This window comes from Vulpes vulpes, chromosome X, assembly GCF_048418805.1.
Source record: "Vulpes vulpes isolate BD-2025 chromosome X, VulVul3, whole genome shotgun sequence".
Classification (NCBI taxonomy): Eukaryota; Metazoa; Chordata; class Mammalia; order Carnivora; family Canidae; genus Vulpes; species Vulpes vulpes.
Genome location: NC_132796.1, coordinates 120,632,928 through 120,645,351, shown reverse-complemented (window position 1 = coordinate 120,645,351; position 12,424 = coordinate 120,632,928). Strand labels below are relative to the sequence as shown.

At 63.8% G+C, this 12,424-nt stretch overlaps 1 protein-coding gene across 1 annotated transcript; it reads left to right on the top strand.

Moving 5' to 3' along the window:
• Positions 1 to 729: 729 nt before the first annotated feature.
• Positions 730 to 9,300, top strand: IRAK1 (interleukin 1 receptor associated kinase 1). The gene is made up of 14 exons (XM_072743601.1): positions 730 to 922; positions 1,003 to 1,170; positions 1,280 to 1,414; positions 1,511 to 1,614; positions 1,784 to 1,972; positions 2,196 to 2,260; positions 2,459 to 2,573; positions 3,342 to 3,460; positions 4,069 to 4,276; positions 4,689 to 4,754; positions 6,441 to 6,677; positions 7,258 to 7,672; positions 8,107 to 8,250; positions 8,784 to 9,300. Exons 1-14 carry the CDS (start codon positions 787 to 789, stop codon positions 8,843 to 8,845), a joined length of 2,163 nt encoding a protein of 720 aa, XP_072599702.1. The 5' UTR covers positions 730 to 786; the 3' UTR covers positions 8,846 to 9,300.
• Positions 9,301 to 12,424: the final 3,124 nt, after the last annotated feature.

Here is a 12,424-nt window from a genome sequence, read left to right as displayed (position 1 = left end):
GGGGTCTTCCCCCACCTAGCGGGGAGGCACACAAGGGCAGGGGCTCAGCGGGGCCATGCCCCAGGGCCCGGGGCTCCCCGGGGAGGCTGCGGGCCTGGGGGCCGAAGCGGCCTGCGGGCGCCTTCAGGGAAATGAGCAGGGAGCAGGGGCGGCCGGAGCGGGGGCGCGCGGCACAGCCGAGGGAATGCGCAGCTGCGGAGCCCGGGGGCACGGGCCCGAGTCCCGCGGGAAGACCGCGCGCGGCCGGACCGAGCCGGCGCCCGGGGACGCTGCGCCGTGGCCGCGTCACTCGGGGGCCTGCCCGGTGGGCCGGAAGCACGGCGGCAGCGGGAGGGGGCGCTCGGAGCCCGCAGCCCCAGTGCGGCCGCACGTCCCCAAGGGGCCCTCCCGTGGCGCTCCCGAGCGCCGGCGCTAGCCCTCGGCAGGGCCCCGGCACGGCCCCCGCACCCCCCGGGGCCCCACTCGGGCCGCCGCCGCCCCCGCCTCCGGGAAGCCCGCCTCGCCGCCTCTTGGCCCAGGGGTGCGGCCGCCCCGCGCACGGCCTGCCCGCGGCGCCCCCGTGTGGCCGAGGCCCGAGGCGGCGGCGGCGGCGGCGGCGGCGGCGGCGGCGGGCAAGATGGCGGCGGGCCCGGGCCCCGCCCCTTCCGCCCCGCCGGGCGCCGCACGAGGCCGGCTTAAAGGGGAAGTGAGTCAGTGTCCGCGGACCCGCCGGCCAAGGCCCGCGCCCGCCGCGGCCTCGAGAGGCCCCAGGAGGCCCGGCCGGCGGCGGCGGCGGCGGCGGCGGCCATGGCCGGTGGGCCGGGCCCGGGGGACCCCGCGGCCCCCGGCGCCCAGCACTTCTTGTACGAGGTGCCGCCCTGGGTCATGTGCCGCTTCTACAAAGTGATGGACGCGCTGGAGCCCGCCGACTGGTGCCAGTTCGGTGGGTGCGGCGGGCGGGCGACGCCGGGGCGGGAGGCGCGCGGGCCCCGGGCGCCGGGCCTGACGCCTGCCGCCCCGCAGCCGCCCTGATCGTGCGCGACCAGACCGAGCTGCGGCTGTGCGAGCGCTCCGGGCAGCGCACGGCCAGCGTCCTGTGGCCCTGGATCAACCGCAACGCCCGCGTGGCCGACCTCGTGAGCATCCTCACGCACCTGCAGCTGCTCCGCGCCCGGGACATCATCACGGCCTGTGAGCGCGCGGCCCGGCCCCCGCGACCCCGGCCCCGGGCGCCTCCCACGGGGCTCCTCCTCCTCCCGCCGCCCGGGCCTAACCGCCCTTTCCCTCCCCGGCGTCCCAGGGCACCCGCCCGCCCCCCTCCTGCCCCCCAGCACCAGCGCCCCGAGGCCCAGCAGCCCCCCCGCGCCCCGTGAGGCCGACGTCCCCCGCCCCCAGAAGCTGCCGCCCGCGTCGGCGTCCACACTCCCCTCCCCAGGTAAGAGGGCCCGGGTGTCGGGCTTGATGGACCTTTGCGAAGGGCCGCCCTGACCGTCGCCGACCCCGCCTGCCTCTCACTGGTGTCTTTGTGAAGCTTTTCCAGGCTCCCAGACCCACTCTGGGGCTGAGCTCCGTCCTGTCCACAGCCCTGGCATCCTGCAGCCGCCACCGCCGCGTCCAGCCCCTTCCTCTACCAAGGTAGGTGGGTCCCACCCCCAGGGGACAGGCAAGACAAGGAGCAAAAAAATGCTGCTGGGGACCCCAGGCAGCTCAGAGGGCCGGCCGGAGGCAGCTGGGCAGGGGGCGCTTGTGACTCTCCGGGGACGGGCACAGAGGCCCCCACCTGCTCCTCCATCTCCGCCCACAGCCCAGTGCACAGAGCCCAGCGTCGCTCCTGCAGGGAGCCCACCCCTCTCCGTTCTGCTGGCCCCTCAGTGAGATCTCCCAGGGCACCCACAACTTCTCGGACGAGCTGAAGATCGGGGAGGGCGGCTTCGGCTGCGTGTACCGGGCGGTGATGAGGAACACGCTGTACGCGGTGAAGAGGCTGAAGGAGGTGGGTGTAGCAGAGCCCCCCACACGCACGGAGGCCCTGGCAGCTTGTCCGCACACCCTCACCTCCCCGTGGCCCTCCTTCAGCCCTCTGATCCTCCAGTTCAGGGTCTCCCAGCACCTTGGTTGCGCTGGGCCCAGGACGGGTGGCAGCGAGAGTGGCCATCGAGCCTGGCCGCACGAGCTTCACGCTGCCTCCCCGCCCTCATTTTCCTTGGGGGCTGCAGGGGGCAGACCTGGAGTGGACCACAGTGAAGCAGAGCTTCCTGACTGAAGTGGAACAACTGTCACGGTGAGCCGGGGGCACCCCTCCTGGCTGGGGGCGTGGGGAGAGCCAGCTGGGGGTTCCAGTGGCCTCCAGGACCACCGAGCATGCTACCCGGCTCCCTCAGGCCCACAGAGCCTGTCAGGCCCAGCCCACCCCCACGACGTCCACATGGAAAGCGAGGTGGAGGCCGGGGGCCAGAGCGGGTCCCACTCTTTCAAGCAGGTTTCGTCACCCAAACATTGTGGACTTTGCTGGCTACTGTGCCGAGAGTGGCTTCTACTGCCTCGTCTACGGCTTCCTGCCCAACGGCTCCCTGGAAGACCGCCTGCACTTCCAGGTAGACTTCCCTGGACCTCCCCGGACCCGCGGCACCCGGAGCGCCCGAGCGAAGCGGGGGGCACACAGCCCCAGGCTTTCTGGGCAGGTCCCACCAGCAGGCGAGGTCTGGCTCAGGCTGTGGCCCCTGGCGGGCCCCCAGTTTCCCTGGCACCCCTCCCCGTGCTCTGTCCCTGGCCGTTCCTGCAGGCCAGGGCGCCTGGGTCATGGCGCCTCTAAGAAGCGGGTGACTGACCCGGTGCCCTGACTCACGCTTGTCCCTGTTGCAAGCAGAGTGGCTAAAGGGTCTGGTCAGCATTGTCCTTGAATAAAGGGGGCCTGGGGCGGCAGACTGCACCGTCTGGATCTGCAGCTGGCCGTCCTCTTGTGACACCCCCAGGACACACGGGGCACGTCCGCTCCCAGGACGAGCACGCCGTGCTGGGGGAGGAGGGGCCAGTGCCCCCGACCACATCCCAGTCATCCCAGGCACGAGGGGTGAACGCCAAGCACGGAGGAGCACCCAGTTGGATGATGGCTCTGGGAAGCACGACCCCGGCCACGGGCCCCTCCTCGGCGTGCCTTACAAAGCACTAGAATAGCTTAGTCTCCACCTTCTGGTGAAGTACCTCGTGGAGATTTTGCTCCGTGTTTTCCAGAAGGGGACACAGGCACAGAGAGTGGAGTGGCTTCTCTAGATGCCACAGTGACAGGCGGAGGGGCGCTTTGGTTCAAGGCACAATGACCTCCCAGCCTCTCCTGTGCCCCTTTGCTCCCTCTGCCTCTCTAGACCGAGGCCTGCGCCCCTCTCTCCTGGCCTCAGAGACTGAACATCCTTCTGGGCACAGCACGGGCCATTCAGTTTTTACATCAGGACAGCCCCAGCCTCATCCATGGAGACATCAAAAGGTGAGGGCAGGGCAGCCCCAGTGGCACAGCAGTTTAGCGCCGCCTGCAGCCCAGGACATGATCCTGGAGACCCGGGATCGAGTCCCACGTTGGGCTCCCTGCATGGAGCCTGCTTCTCCCTCTGCCTGGGTCTCTGCCTCTTGCTCTCTCTGCATCTATGAATAAATAAATAAAATCTTTCAAAAAAAAAAAAAAGGTGAGGGCGGGGCACAGCCAGGGGCCTGGGGCCTCCGCGAGCAGTAAGAGCAGAGACTCTGGCAAGGGAATGATGTTCCCGAATCTTCTGCCAGCAGGCAGCAGTGTCACTTGCTCTCCGAGGCCCAAGGGGCCCTGGGTCACTGAGTACCTGGCCCGCTGGGACAGGTGTGGAAGTAGAGGCCAAGGTGGGCCCCGCTGATGAGCGGGGACCAGACTGTGTGAGGGAGCCCCCGCCCCCCCGGCAGCCCCCCCACCGCACCCTGCAGCCGGGCCACCAGGCGGCGCCAGCCACTTTCCATGGGCCGGGTGCCGGCTGGCGGCAGCCCCGAGTCCAGTTTTGTCGGTGCCAGGCGACTGTGGGGTGCGGCGCTGGTCCAGGCCCACCCGACACCGCTCCTTCCCTCCGCAAGTTCCAACGTCCTCCTGGATGACAGACTGATGCCCAAACTGGGAGACTTCGGCCTGGCCCGTCTCAGCCGTTTTGCAGGAGCCAACCCCGGCCAGAGCAGCTCAGTGGCCCGGACGCGGACGGTGCGCGGCACCCTGGCCTACCTGCCCGAGGAGTACGTCAAGACGGGGAGACTGGCCGTGGACACGGATACCTTCAGCTTCGGCGTGGTGAGCCACCGGCCCCTTTCCTGGCTTGGGGTGCGGGCGCTGTGGCCAAGCAAAGGCAGGAGGGCCCAGGTGGTGCCCTCCGAGGCCAGAGAGCGAGCTGGCAGGAAGCTGACCGCAGCGTCAGCTCCAGGGCCCCTCCGTCCCCAACACAAGCCCCCACCGCGGCCGCGCATCTTGGCCCTTCCCTGCAAGTGGCCCTCCAAACCGCCGAAGCGTCAGCCCCATGACGCGTGGCTTCATCTTTGCTGGCAGCCCGTCCGAGGGCCAGGCCCCCATCAGCCTCTGCCACCTCGTTGGGCTGGGCGCCCCCGTCCACCCCACAAGCCCCGCCACACGTGGCCCTCCCCGCCAAGGCCCTGGGGCAGCACCATCCCAGGAGGCACTGCGACACTCTCCATCCTGCCCTCTCCAGGTAGTGCTGGAGACCCTGGCTGGCCAGAGGGCTGTGAGGACGCAGGGTGCCAAGACCAAGTATCTGGTGAGCATCCTGAGCTGAGGCAGGGAGGGAAGGAGAGAGGCAGAGGGGAGGCAGGGAAGCGCCACTCCTGATAACCAACAGGTGCAGCCCTGGAGGGTGGAATGATCTGGAGTGCAGTGCCCCACAGAAGCCAGCCCCTGCTACTGCTGACTCATCTCTGGAAGTAGGCAGGGCTCCAGACAGCTTCCCTTGACCTTGCTGAGGAAAAACCTGTCTTTCTTCTGCAGATGCTATGGGCCTTTCCAGCCCCCACCTGGGCTGGGAGTGGGGAAGGGGGGATCCCAGCGGGGCCAGAAGCGCAAGGGAGAAGAGAACACAGGGCCCCGGGGGAGGCTGCGGTGGGAAGTCGGGCGAGCTGAGGAGCGCTGCAGGCTGGGAGGGAGCTGCCCGGTTCTGTCTGGCTCGGTCTGGCTCGCTGTGCGCTGGGACGGGGCCAGGAGGCGGGAGGCCTGGGTTCCGGTCCGGCCCTACAGTGGTCTTGGAGCAGAGCCCTGCTGGTTGTCGCAGGGCCCGTGGCCCCACATGCTAAGAGGCTTCATGCACCTGCCGTGCTCAGACGATTCCGGGGCCCGGAATGCGTTCGGTCAACGTTTGTTCTTTACGTTTTGGGGCTGGTCTACCTCCTGCTGCCCCTGTTCCGGGCTTGGGGCTGTCTCTGTCCATTAGCGAGGCTCGGAGGGTCAGGGCTGGAACTGGGGAGCCCCCCGGGAGCGCTTCCTTCACCTTCTCCATCCATCAGCACGTCCCATTGGCCCAGTGGGTGGAGCCAGGCAGGCTCCCCGGGGATCCCTCTCTGGTCTTCTTTGGACCCTTCCTCTTTGTTCTCCGTGCCAGGGCCTAAGCGAAGTTGCAAAACAAACAAGAGATAGTGTGGAAGGCTCTTTGCTTTCCCCCTGGGCTTGGGGCGGAGGCCCGATCCCTTAACCACAACTCCCTGGGTCCCGCCATCACCAGTGTCCTCTGTCCTCCAAGCTCAGCTAGCCCTGCTGCCTGCCCCAGCGCCTTGGTTTGAGCCTTTCCTCCTGCCCAAAAGGCCCCTTCCCACCCAGGTGCTTCCTCCTGGTCCTTCCAGTCTCAAAACACAAGATGGCCTGCAGTCCCGGCTGCACCCCTGGGTACCTCTCTGTGGGGTGCTCCCCCGCCCCCGCTCGCCTCTGACCTCTGGCCAATTTGTGCCCTCAGATCCCAGCACCCAGGTTCCTACGTGCTACTTGCTCAGGCCCTGGTCAAAGCCCTGTGGGCCTCTCCATGGAAGTTTTCTTTCTTTTTCTTTTTGAGATTTTATCGATTTATTTGAGAGGGAGAGTGAGCGAGAGAGGGGCGGGGGGATGAGCAGGGGGAGGCAGAGAGAAGCGGACTCCCCCCTGAGCAGGGAGCCGGGCCGTGGGCCTCGATCCCAGCATCGAAGGCAGCCGCTTCACCGACCAGCTGCCCAGGCACCCCTTCCTCGAAGCTTCCCGTTGGTTTCCAGGCTTGTTGGTGTCTCTTCCGCTCCAGGAGGTCAGCTCCGTGAAGGTGGGCCCAGGGTGCTCCGTTGCTGCACCCCTTGGGCCTGGGGCAGTGCTGGGCACGCCATGGGTGCTTAATCAGTGTCCAAAAAGCCCTCAGGAGTCAGTGATGAGAGCCTGGGAATGGGGTGAAGGCGCGGCCCCGTCAGCGGCCACGCTCACGGTGTCTGTACCACAGAAGGACCTGGTGGAAGAGGAGGCCGAGGAGGCCGGGGTGACCCTCAGAAGCACCCAGAGCACACTCCAAGCGGGCCTGGCCACAGATGCCTGGGCCGCCCCGATTGCCAGCCAGATCTGTAAGAAGCACCTGGACCCCAGGCCCGGGCCGTGCCCGCCGGAGCTGGGCCTGGTCCTGGGCCAGCTGGCTTGCTGCTGCCTGCACCGCCGGGCCAAGAGGAGGCCCCCCATGACCCAGGTAGCCCGAGGGGAGCATTGGAGACTGGCTGGCGGCCCCCGGGGCGGGGGGTGGCCCATCAGACACGGCGCTGCTCTGCAGCGAGCCCTGCATGGCACCTGCCAGGCCTCTTTCTGGGGACAGCGTCTCCAGACGTTTTTCCGCTTGCCCTTCAGTTCTGCTGGGGCGGCCCGAGCCCACCGGTGGGGCGCGCAGGGAAAGGGCCTCGACGGCGCCCCGTGCTGGGTGCGGTGCGCCACTGCACCTGCGTCACCTCTGTCCCCTGCCCTCAAGAATGCAGAGGCCCCTGTGAGGGCAGCAGGGCCGTGAGCTTAGCTTCCCAGAGGACAGAGAAGAGCCCTTCTCCGGCCCTGGTTTGAGCGGCCGTGCCTGCTCGGCATTCCTCGTACGGGGCTAAACAGGCGAGGGATGGAGCTTCCCCGGCTGCAGGGTAGGCCGGCCGCGCGGTCCCTGAGGCCCCTGGAAGCCCAAGCCCCGACACAGGCCACAGGTGACCCGGAGCGGCCCTGTGCTCCGGCCAGGGGTGCCGGGGGAGCCCCGCTTGGGCCTGGCGCCCTGAGAGCCCCGTCTCCCCCCGCAGGTGTACGAGCGTCTGGAGAAGCTGCAGGCGGCGGTGGCAGGAGCAGAGGCTGCCCACCACGGCCCCCCTTCCCCGCAGGAGAACTCGTACGTGTCCGTCCCCAGCAGCGGCGCCAGCCCACGGCAGCCCCTGGTGGCTCCGTCGGGAGCACCGGCCCAGGCCACGGAGTGGCTCCAGAAAGGCCCCAACCAGCCCGTGGAGAGCGACGAGAGTGTGTCCGGCCTGTCCGCCGCCCTGTGTTCCTGGCACATGAGCCCCAGCTGCCCCCCGGGCCTGGCCTTGCCGGGCAGCCCTACGCAGGGGGCCACCCTGGGGGCTGCGGCCCCCCTCGGGCAGGCTGGCAGTGCTCGGGGGGGCGCCAGCCAGGAGCCGAGCTGGGGCGGTGGCCCAGGGCCCCAGCTGACAGCTGTGGAAGGTACCTGGGTGCGGGGACCCGGGAGAGGGATGGGGGACCTCCTTCGCTGCCAGTCCCCACGCCCCCCACCCCCAGCCTTCCGGGAGGAGAGCCCCGGGCACCCGCTCTCCATCTCACTCTGTCCTTAGCTGGTTCCAGCCCTGACCTCCGGGTGGGTGAGACGAGGCCAGGAGCTGACTTCCTGAAAGCCGGGAACAAGGAAGGCTTTATGCGGGACTGGCTTCCTGGCCTAGCCAGGAGCTGGGGCGACAGCCCGGCCCCTCCCAGGCCCTTCCTTCACCGATGGCACTGAGGACTCCTGTCCCAAGGGGGCCGGGAGCTAAGCTGGGGGTGGGAAGAGTGCTGAGGCTAGAAGCGTCACTGAGGACTTCCCAGGGACGGTGGCCGCTGCAGCTGAGAGGGCTACTCCCCGCCCCCCCCCCCCCCCCCTCCAGGATCACTGTTGAGCAGCTCTGCGTCATCGCAGCCACCGCAGATCGTCATCAACCCAGCCCGACAGAAGATGGTGCAGAAGCTGGCCTTGTACGAGGACGGGGTCCTGGACAGCCTGCAGCTGCTGTCCTCTAGCTCCCTCCCAGGTAGCTGGCCCCGGCCCCTCTGGGGCCCCTGCTGCTCCGACGCGCTGCAGCTGGATGGCCGGCCTCCAGGGCCGCTCAGGCATGCGTCCTCGTGCCAGCCCCAAACAGCGGAGGGTTTGTTCTAGCCGGGCCTGCGCAAGGCCCCTGCTCCCCGAGGGTGTGGGACGGCTCAGAGGCAGGCCACCCCGTCTAACGATGGCTAGAAGCCCAGCCTGCCCCCCACGCCTCCCTTCGGGAAGCTGTGTTTTCTGGACGAGGCCTTGTGTGAGCGCCCTCACGTCCCCCTGACAGCAACGCCTCCCCTTAGCCTGGGGCTGCCAGCTGCCCCCGCCCCCTGCTTCCAGAACACACAAAGCCCCAGCGGGTATTTTCCCTCCCGGGGACTAGTGGAAGCAGGGCTGCTTTGGAAGGGAAAGCCCTAATTCCCGAGAATGCCCAGGAGCTGAGAAGGAAGCGCGGCCTGGCCCTCGAGCCAGGCCTCCCGGCAGCCGGGGGCGCCCCCGTTTCCTAACTGGCATTTCCCCCCGTTGCAGACCTAGGAGGGGAGCACCAGCACAGGCCGCGGCCCGAGGAGAGTGATGAATTCCAGAGCTGATCTGCGCGCCTGGCACATTCCCTAAACCTGGAAGTCAAAGTTCTCATAGTCGGAAGTTCTCATGGCTCGAATCCTCAGCAGCCCGTGGGCGGTGGGGGGTGGGGGCCGCCTCCTCACAGGGGAGAGCAGGTGCTGGAGCCCCCCAGCTGCTCCAGGGGCGTGGGCACGGGCCGGGCTCGGAGCCACCCCGGCCGGCTGCTGGAAGCTGTCAGTAGGGCAGGACATGTCGTAAGGCCCGCTGTCATTCCATCATTTGGGGGACAGGAAAGCCGTGATCGTCGGAGGGGTGCCGGGGTGTGGGAGGAATGCACGTGTGGGGCTGCGGGCCGCCCGGCCGGGGAGGAGACGTGAGCGGGGTTGTCGGCACGGGGCGGAGCAGGGAGCTGGCTCCCCCAAGAGCTGCGCGGGGCCCACCTTTGCCCTTCTCTTTGCACTTGGCTGGAGCCCTGGGGACAAGTGGCCGCTCTGTAGAGCAGAGCAAACGAGGCCCGGGGCCCTCCCGGCCCCTCATAATTTGGAAAAGTAAGGTGTAGCCATCGCGTGGTTCAGCTCACCGGCTCGAGTGACAGTTGTAGGGCACCGCAGAGAGTCCAGCAGTGCCCCGTCCCCTCTTACCAGGCCACTGTCTGCGGGCTGCACCAGGGACCCGGGAGCTAAGGCTAACGTGACCGCCTGCTGGCCAGGCCACCCTGGGTGCGCCCACCGACGGCCGCCAAGCCAGGGCAGGCCCCGGAGGCCACTGGCTCGGTGTCAGGCCCAGGCACTGATTGTGACAGAGGAGCCACGACCCAAGATGGGGCTAGGCCCAGACCGCACGAAGTCCCAGGAAGTCGGGCAGGTGGAAAGCCGGATGGGGCGGCGGCGGGGGGGGGGGGGGGCAGGAAACAAGACGGGACTCACGCGTGCAAAGCAAGTCCACTTTTGTGCAATTGAGCGTGTTCGAAGGTAGCACAGGCTTACGATGATTTCGTGTCCGCAGTCATGAGTCACACTACATGCCCACGAAGCTAGGCGTTGGTGAAGTCCAAGCTGTCCTAGAGGAATAAAAGCTTACGTTCCAATCTGCGGCTGTGCTTTTGGAGTTTGTTGCACTGAAAGGCCTGAGTGTTTCCGATGCTTTTCAGCTCGGGGTCCTTAACCACGGGGCCCCAGCCACCCCCACCCGCACACAACTGAAAAAAAGTCCTCTCGAGGCTCTTGTTTCCACCCCCATGTATTTTACGGGCTTTGATGCTATGGTGAATGGGATCTTTATTCCATTTTCTTTCCTTCTTTCTGGGTAGGGGGGCAGGAGGAGAGGGAGAGAGAGAGTCTTAAGCAGGCGCCATGCCCAGCGCGTGAGCGCAACTCGAGGCTCGATCTCACAACCCTGAGATCGTGACCTGAGCCAAGATCAAGAGTCCAACGCTCGACTGACTGAGCCACCCAGGTGCCCCTATTTCATTTTCTAATTGATCATCGATAGTTTCTGGAAATGTAATTGACTTTTTAAATTTTATTTATTTTTCTATGAAGATTTTATTTATTTGACGGACCACAAGCAGGGCGGGGGGGCGGCAGTCAGAGGGAGAAGCAGAAGCAGGCTCCCCGCAGAGTGGGGACGCCCAACACGGCTCGATCCCAGGACCATGAGATCATGATGTGAGCAGAAGGCAGACGTCTACCTGACTGAGCCACCCAGGCGCCCCTGCAATTGAGTTTTTAATAATGGCTTTGCATGCGGTAGCTTCCCTTAGATTCATTTGTTAGCTCCAGCAGGTTTTTGTTTTCAGGTTTTGGTGCCAAAATCAAGGAATGAACCAAGCTCTGGTGGTTTCTCACTTTTGTTTTTTTGGGTTTTGTTTGTTTGGGGTTAACACCTTGGAATAGTTTACATACACGGTCATTTCTTCTGGAAATAAAGGCAGTTACCAGTTCTCCAATCTGTATGCCTTTCAATTCTTTTACTTGCTTTTTTATTATTATTATTCATGAGGGACACAGAGAGAGGGACAGAGGCAGGGACACAGGCAGAGCCCGTGAAGCAGGCTCCATGCAGGGAGCCAGACGTGGGACTCGATCCCAGGACTCCAGGATCACACCCTGGGCCAAAGGCAGGCGCCAAACCGCTGAGCCACCCAGGGATCCCCCTTTTTCTTGCTTTATTGCGATGGCTAAAGCCTCTAACCAAATGTTGACTAGAAGCGGTGAGAATGCACATCCTTGCCTTGTTCTCAAACTTGGATGCAAAATTGTCTTTCATTCTGTCTTTCACCATTGCTAATATCCTTGGGGATTCTCGCATCTGTGTCCATGAGGGGTGTTGACCTACAGGTTTCTGGTAATGTCTGTCTGGTTTTGGTATCAGGGCCCCCATGAAACAAATTGGGAATTTTTCCCTTCTCTTAGGTTCTTATAGGACTTCTGTATGCCTGGCATCACTTTTAATATTTGATGAGTTCACCAGTGAAGCCACTTCGAGTCAGAGTTTTCTTTGGGGGAAGATGTTTAGTTACAAATTCAATACCTTTAGGGATGCCTGCCTGGCTCAGTTGGTAGTGCATGCAACTGTTGATCTTGGTTCTAAGTTTGAGCCCCGTGTTCGGTGCAGAGACTATGTAAAAATAAAAATTTTAAAGTAAATTCTTTCAGATATTTGGGCCATTTGGATTTTCTCTCTTCGTGTGTCTGTTTCAGTAATTTGTGTCTTTCAAGGAATTTTCCTGTTGTATCTAAGTTGACATAAAGTTAATAATACCCCTTTATCATCCCTTTATAGGATCTGCACTCCTGTCCCCTGTCATTCCTTCTATTGGTATTTTCTGTCTTTCCTTTTGTCTTGATCAGCCTAGATAGAGGCTTATTGACTTTATTGGTCGGTCTAAAGAATCAAGTTTTTTTTTTAAGATTTTATTTATTTATTCATGAGAGACAGAGAGAGAGAGAGAGAGAGAGAGAGAGAGAGAGTCAGAGACCCAGGCAGAGGGAGAAGCAGGCTCCATGGGGAGAGCCTGATGTGGGACTCGATCCCGGAACTCCAGGATCAAGCCCTGGGCCAAAGGCAGGCGCCAAACCACTGAGCCACCCACGGATCCCAAGAATCAAGTTTTTGTTTCACTGATTTTTCTCCATCACTTATCCATTTTTCTATTGATGGTTTCCACCCTTTATCCTTTACTTTACTTATTTTGGAGTAATAAAACTTATTTGCAGGGCATCTGGGTGGCTCAGTGGTTGAGCATCTGCCTTTGGCTCAGGGTGTGACCCCGGGGTCCTGGGATCCAGTCCGACATTGGACTCCCTGTAGGGAGTCTGCTTCTCCCTCTGCCTGTGTCTCTGCCTCTTTCTGTGTCTCTCATGAATAAATAAATAAAACCATTAAAAAAAGAGAAGTCATGCATTTTTTAAAGATTTTACTTTAAAATAAAAATACACAAAGGGGATCCCTGGGTGGCTCAGTGCTTTAGCACCTGCCTTTGGCCCAGGGTGTGATCCTGGAATCCCGGGATCGAGTCCCACATCAGGCTCTCCCCATGGAGCCTGCTTCTCCCTCTGCCTGTGTCTCTGCACCTCTCTCTCTCTCTCTCTCTCTCTCTCTCT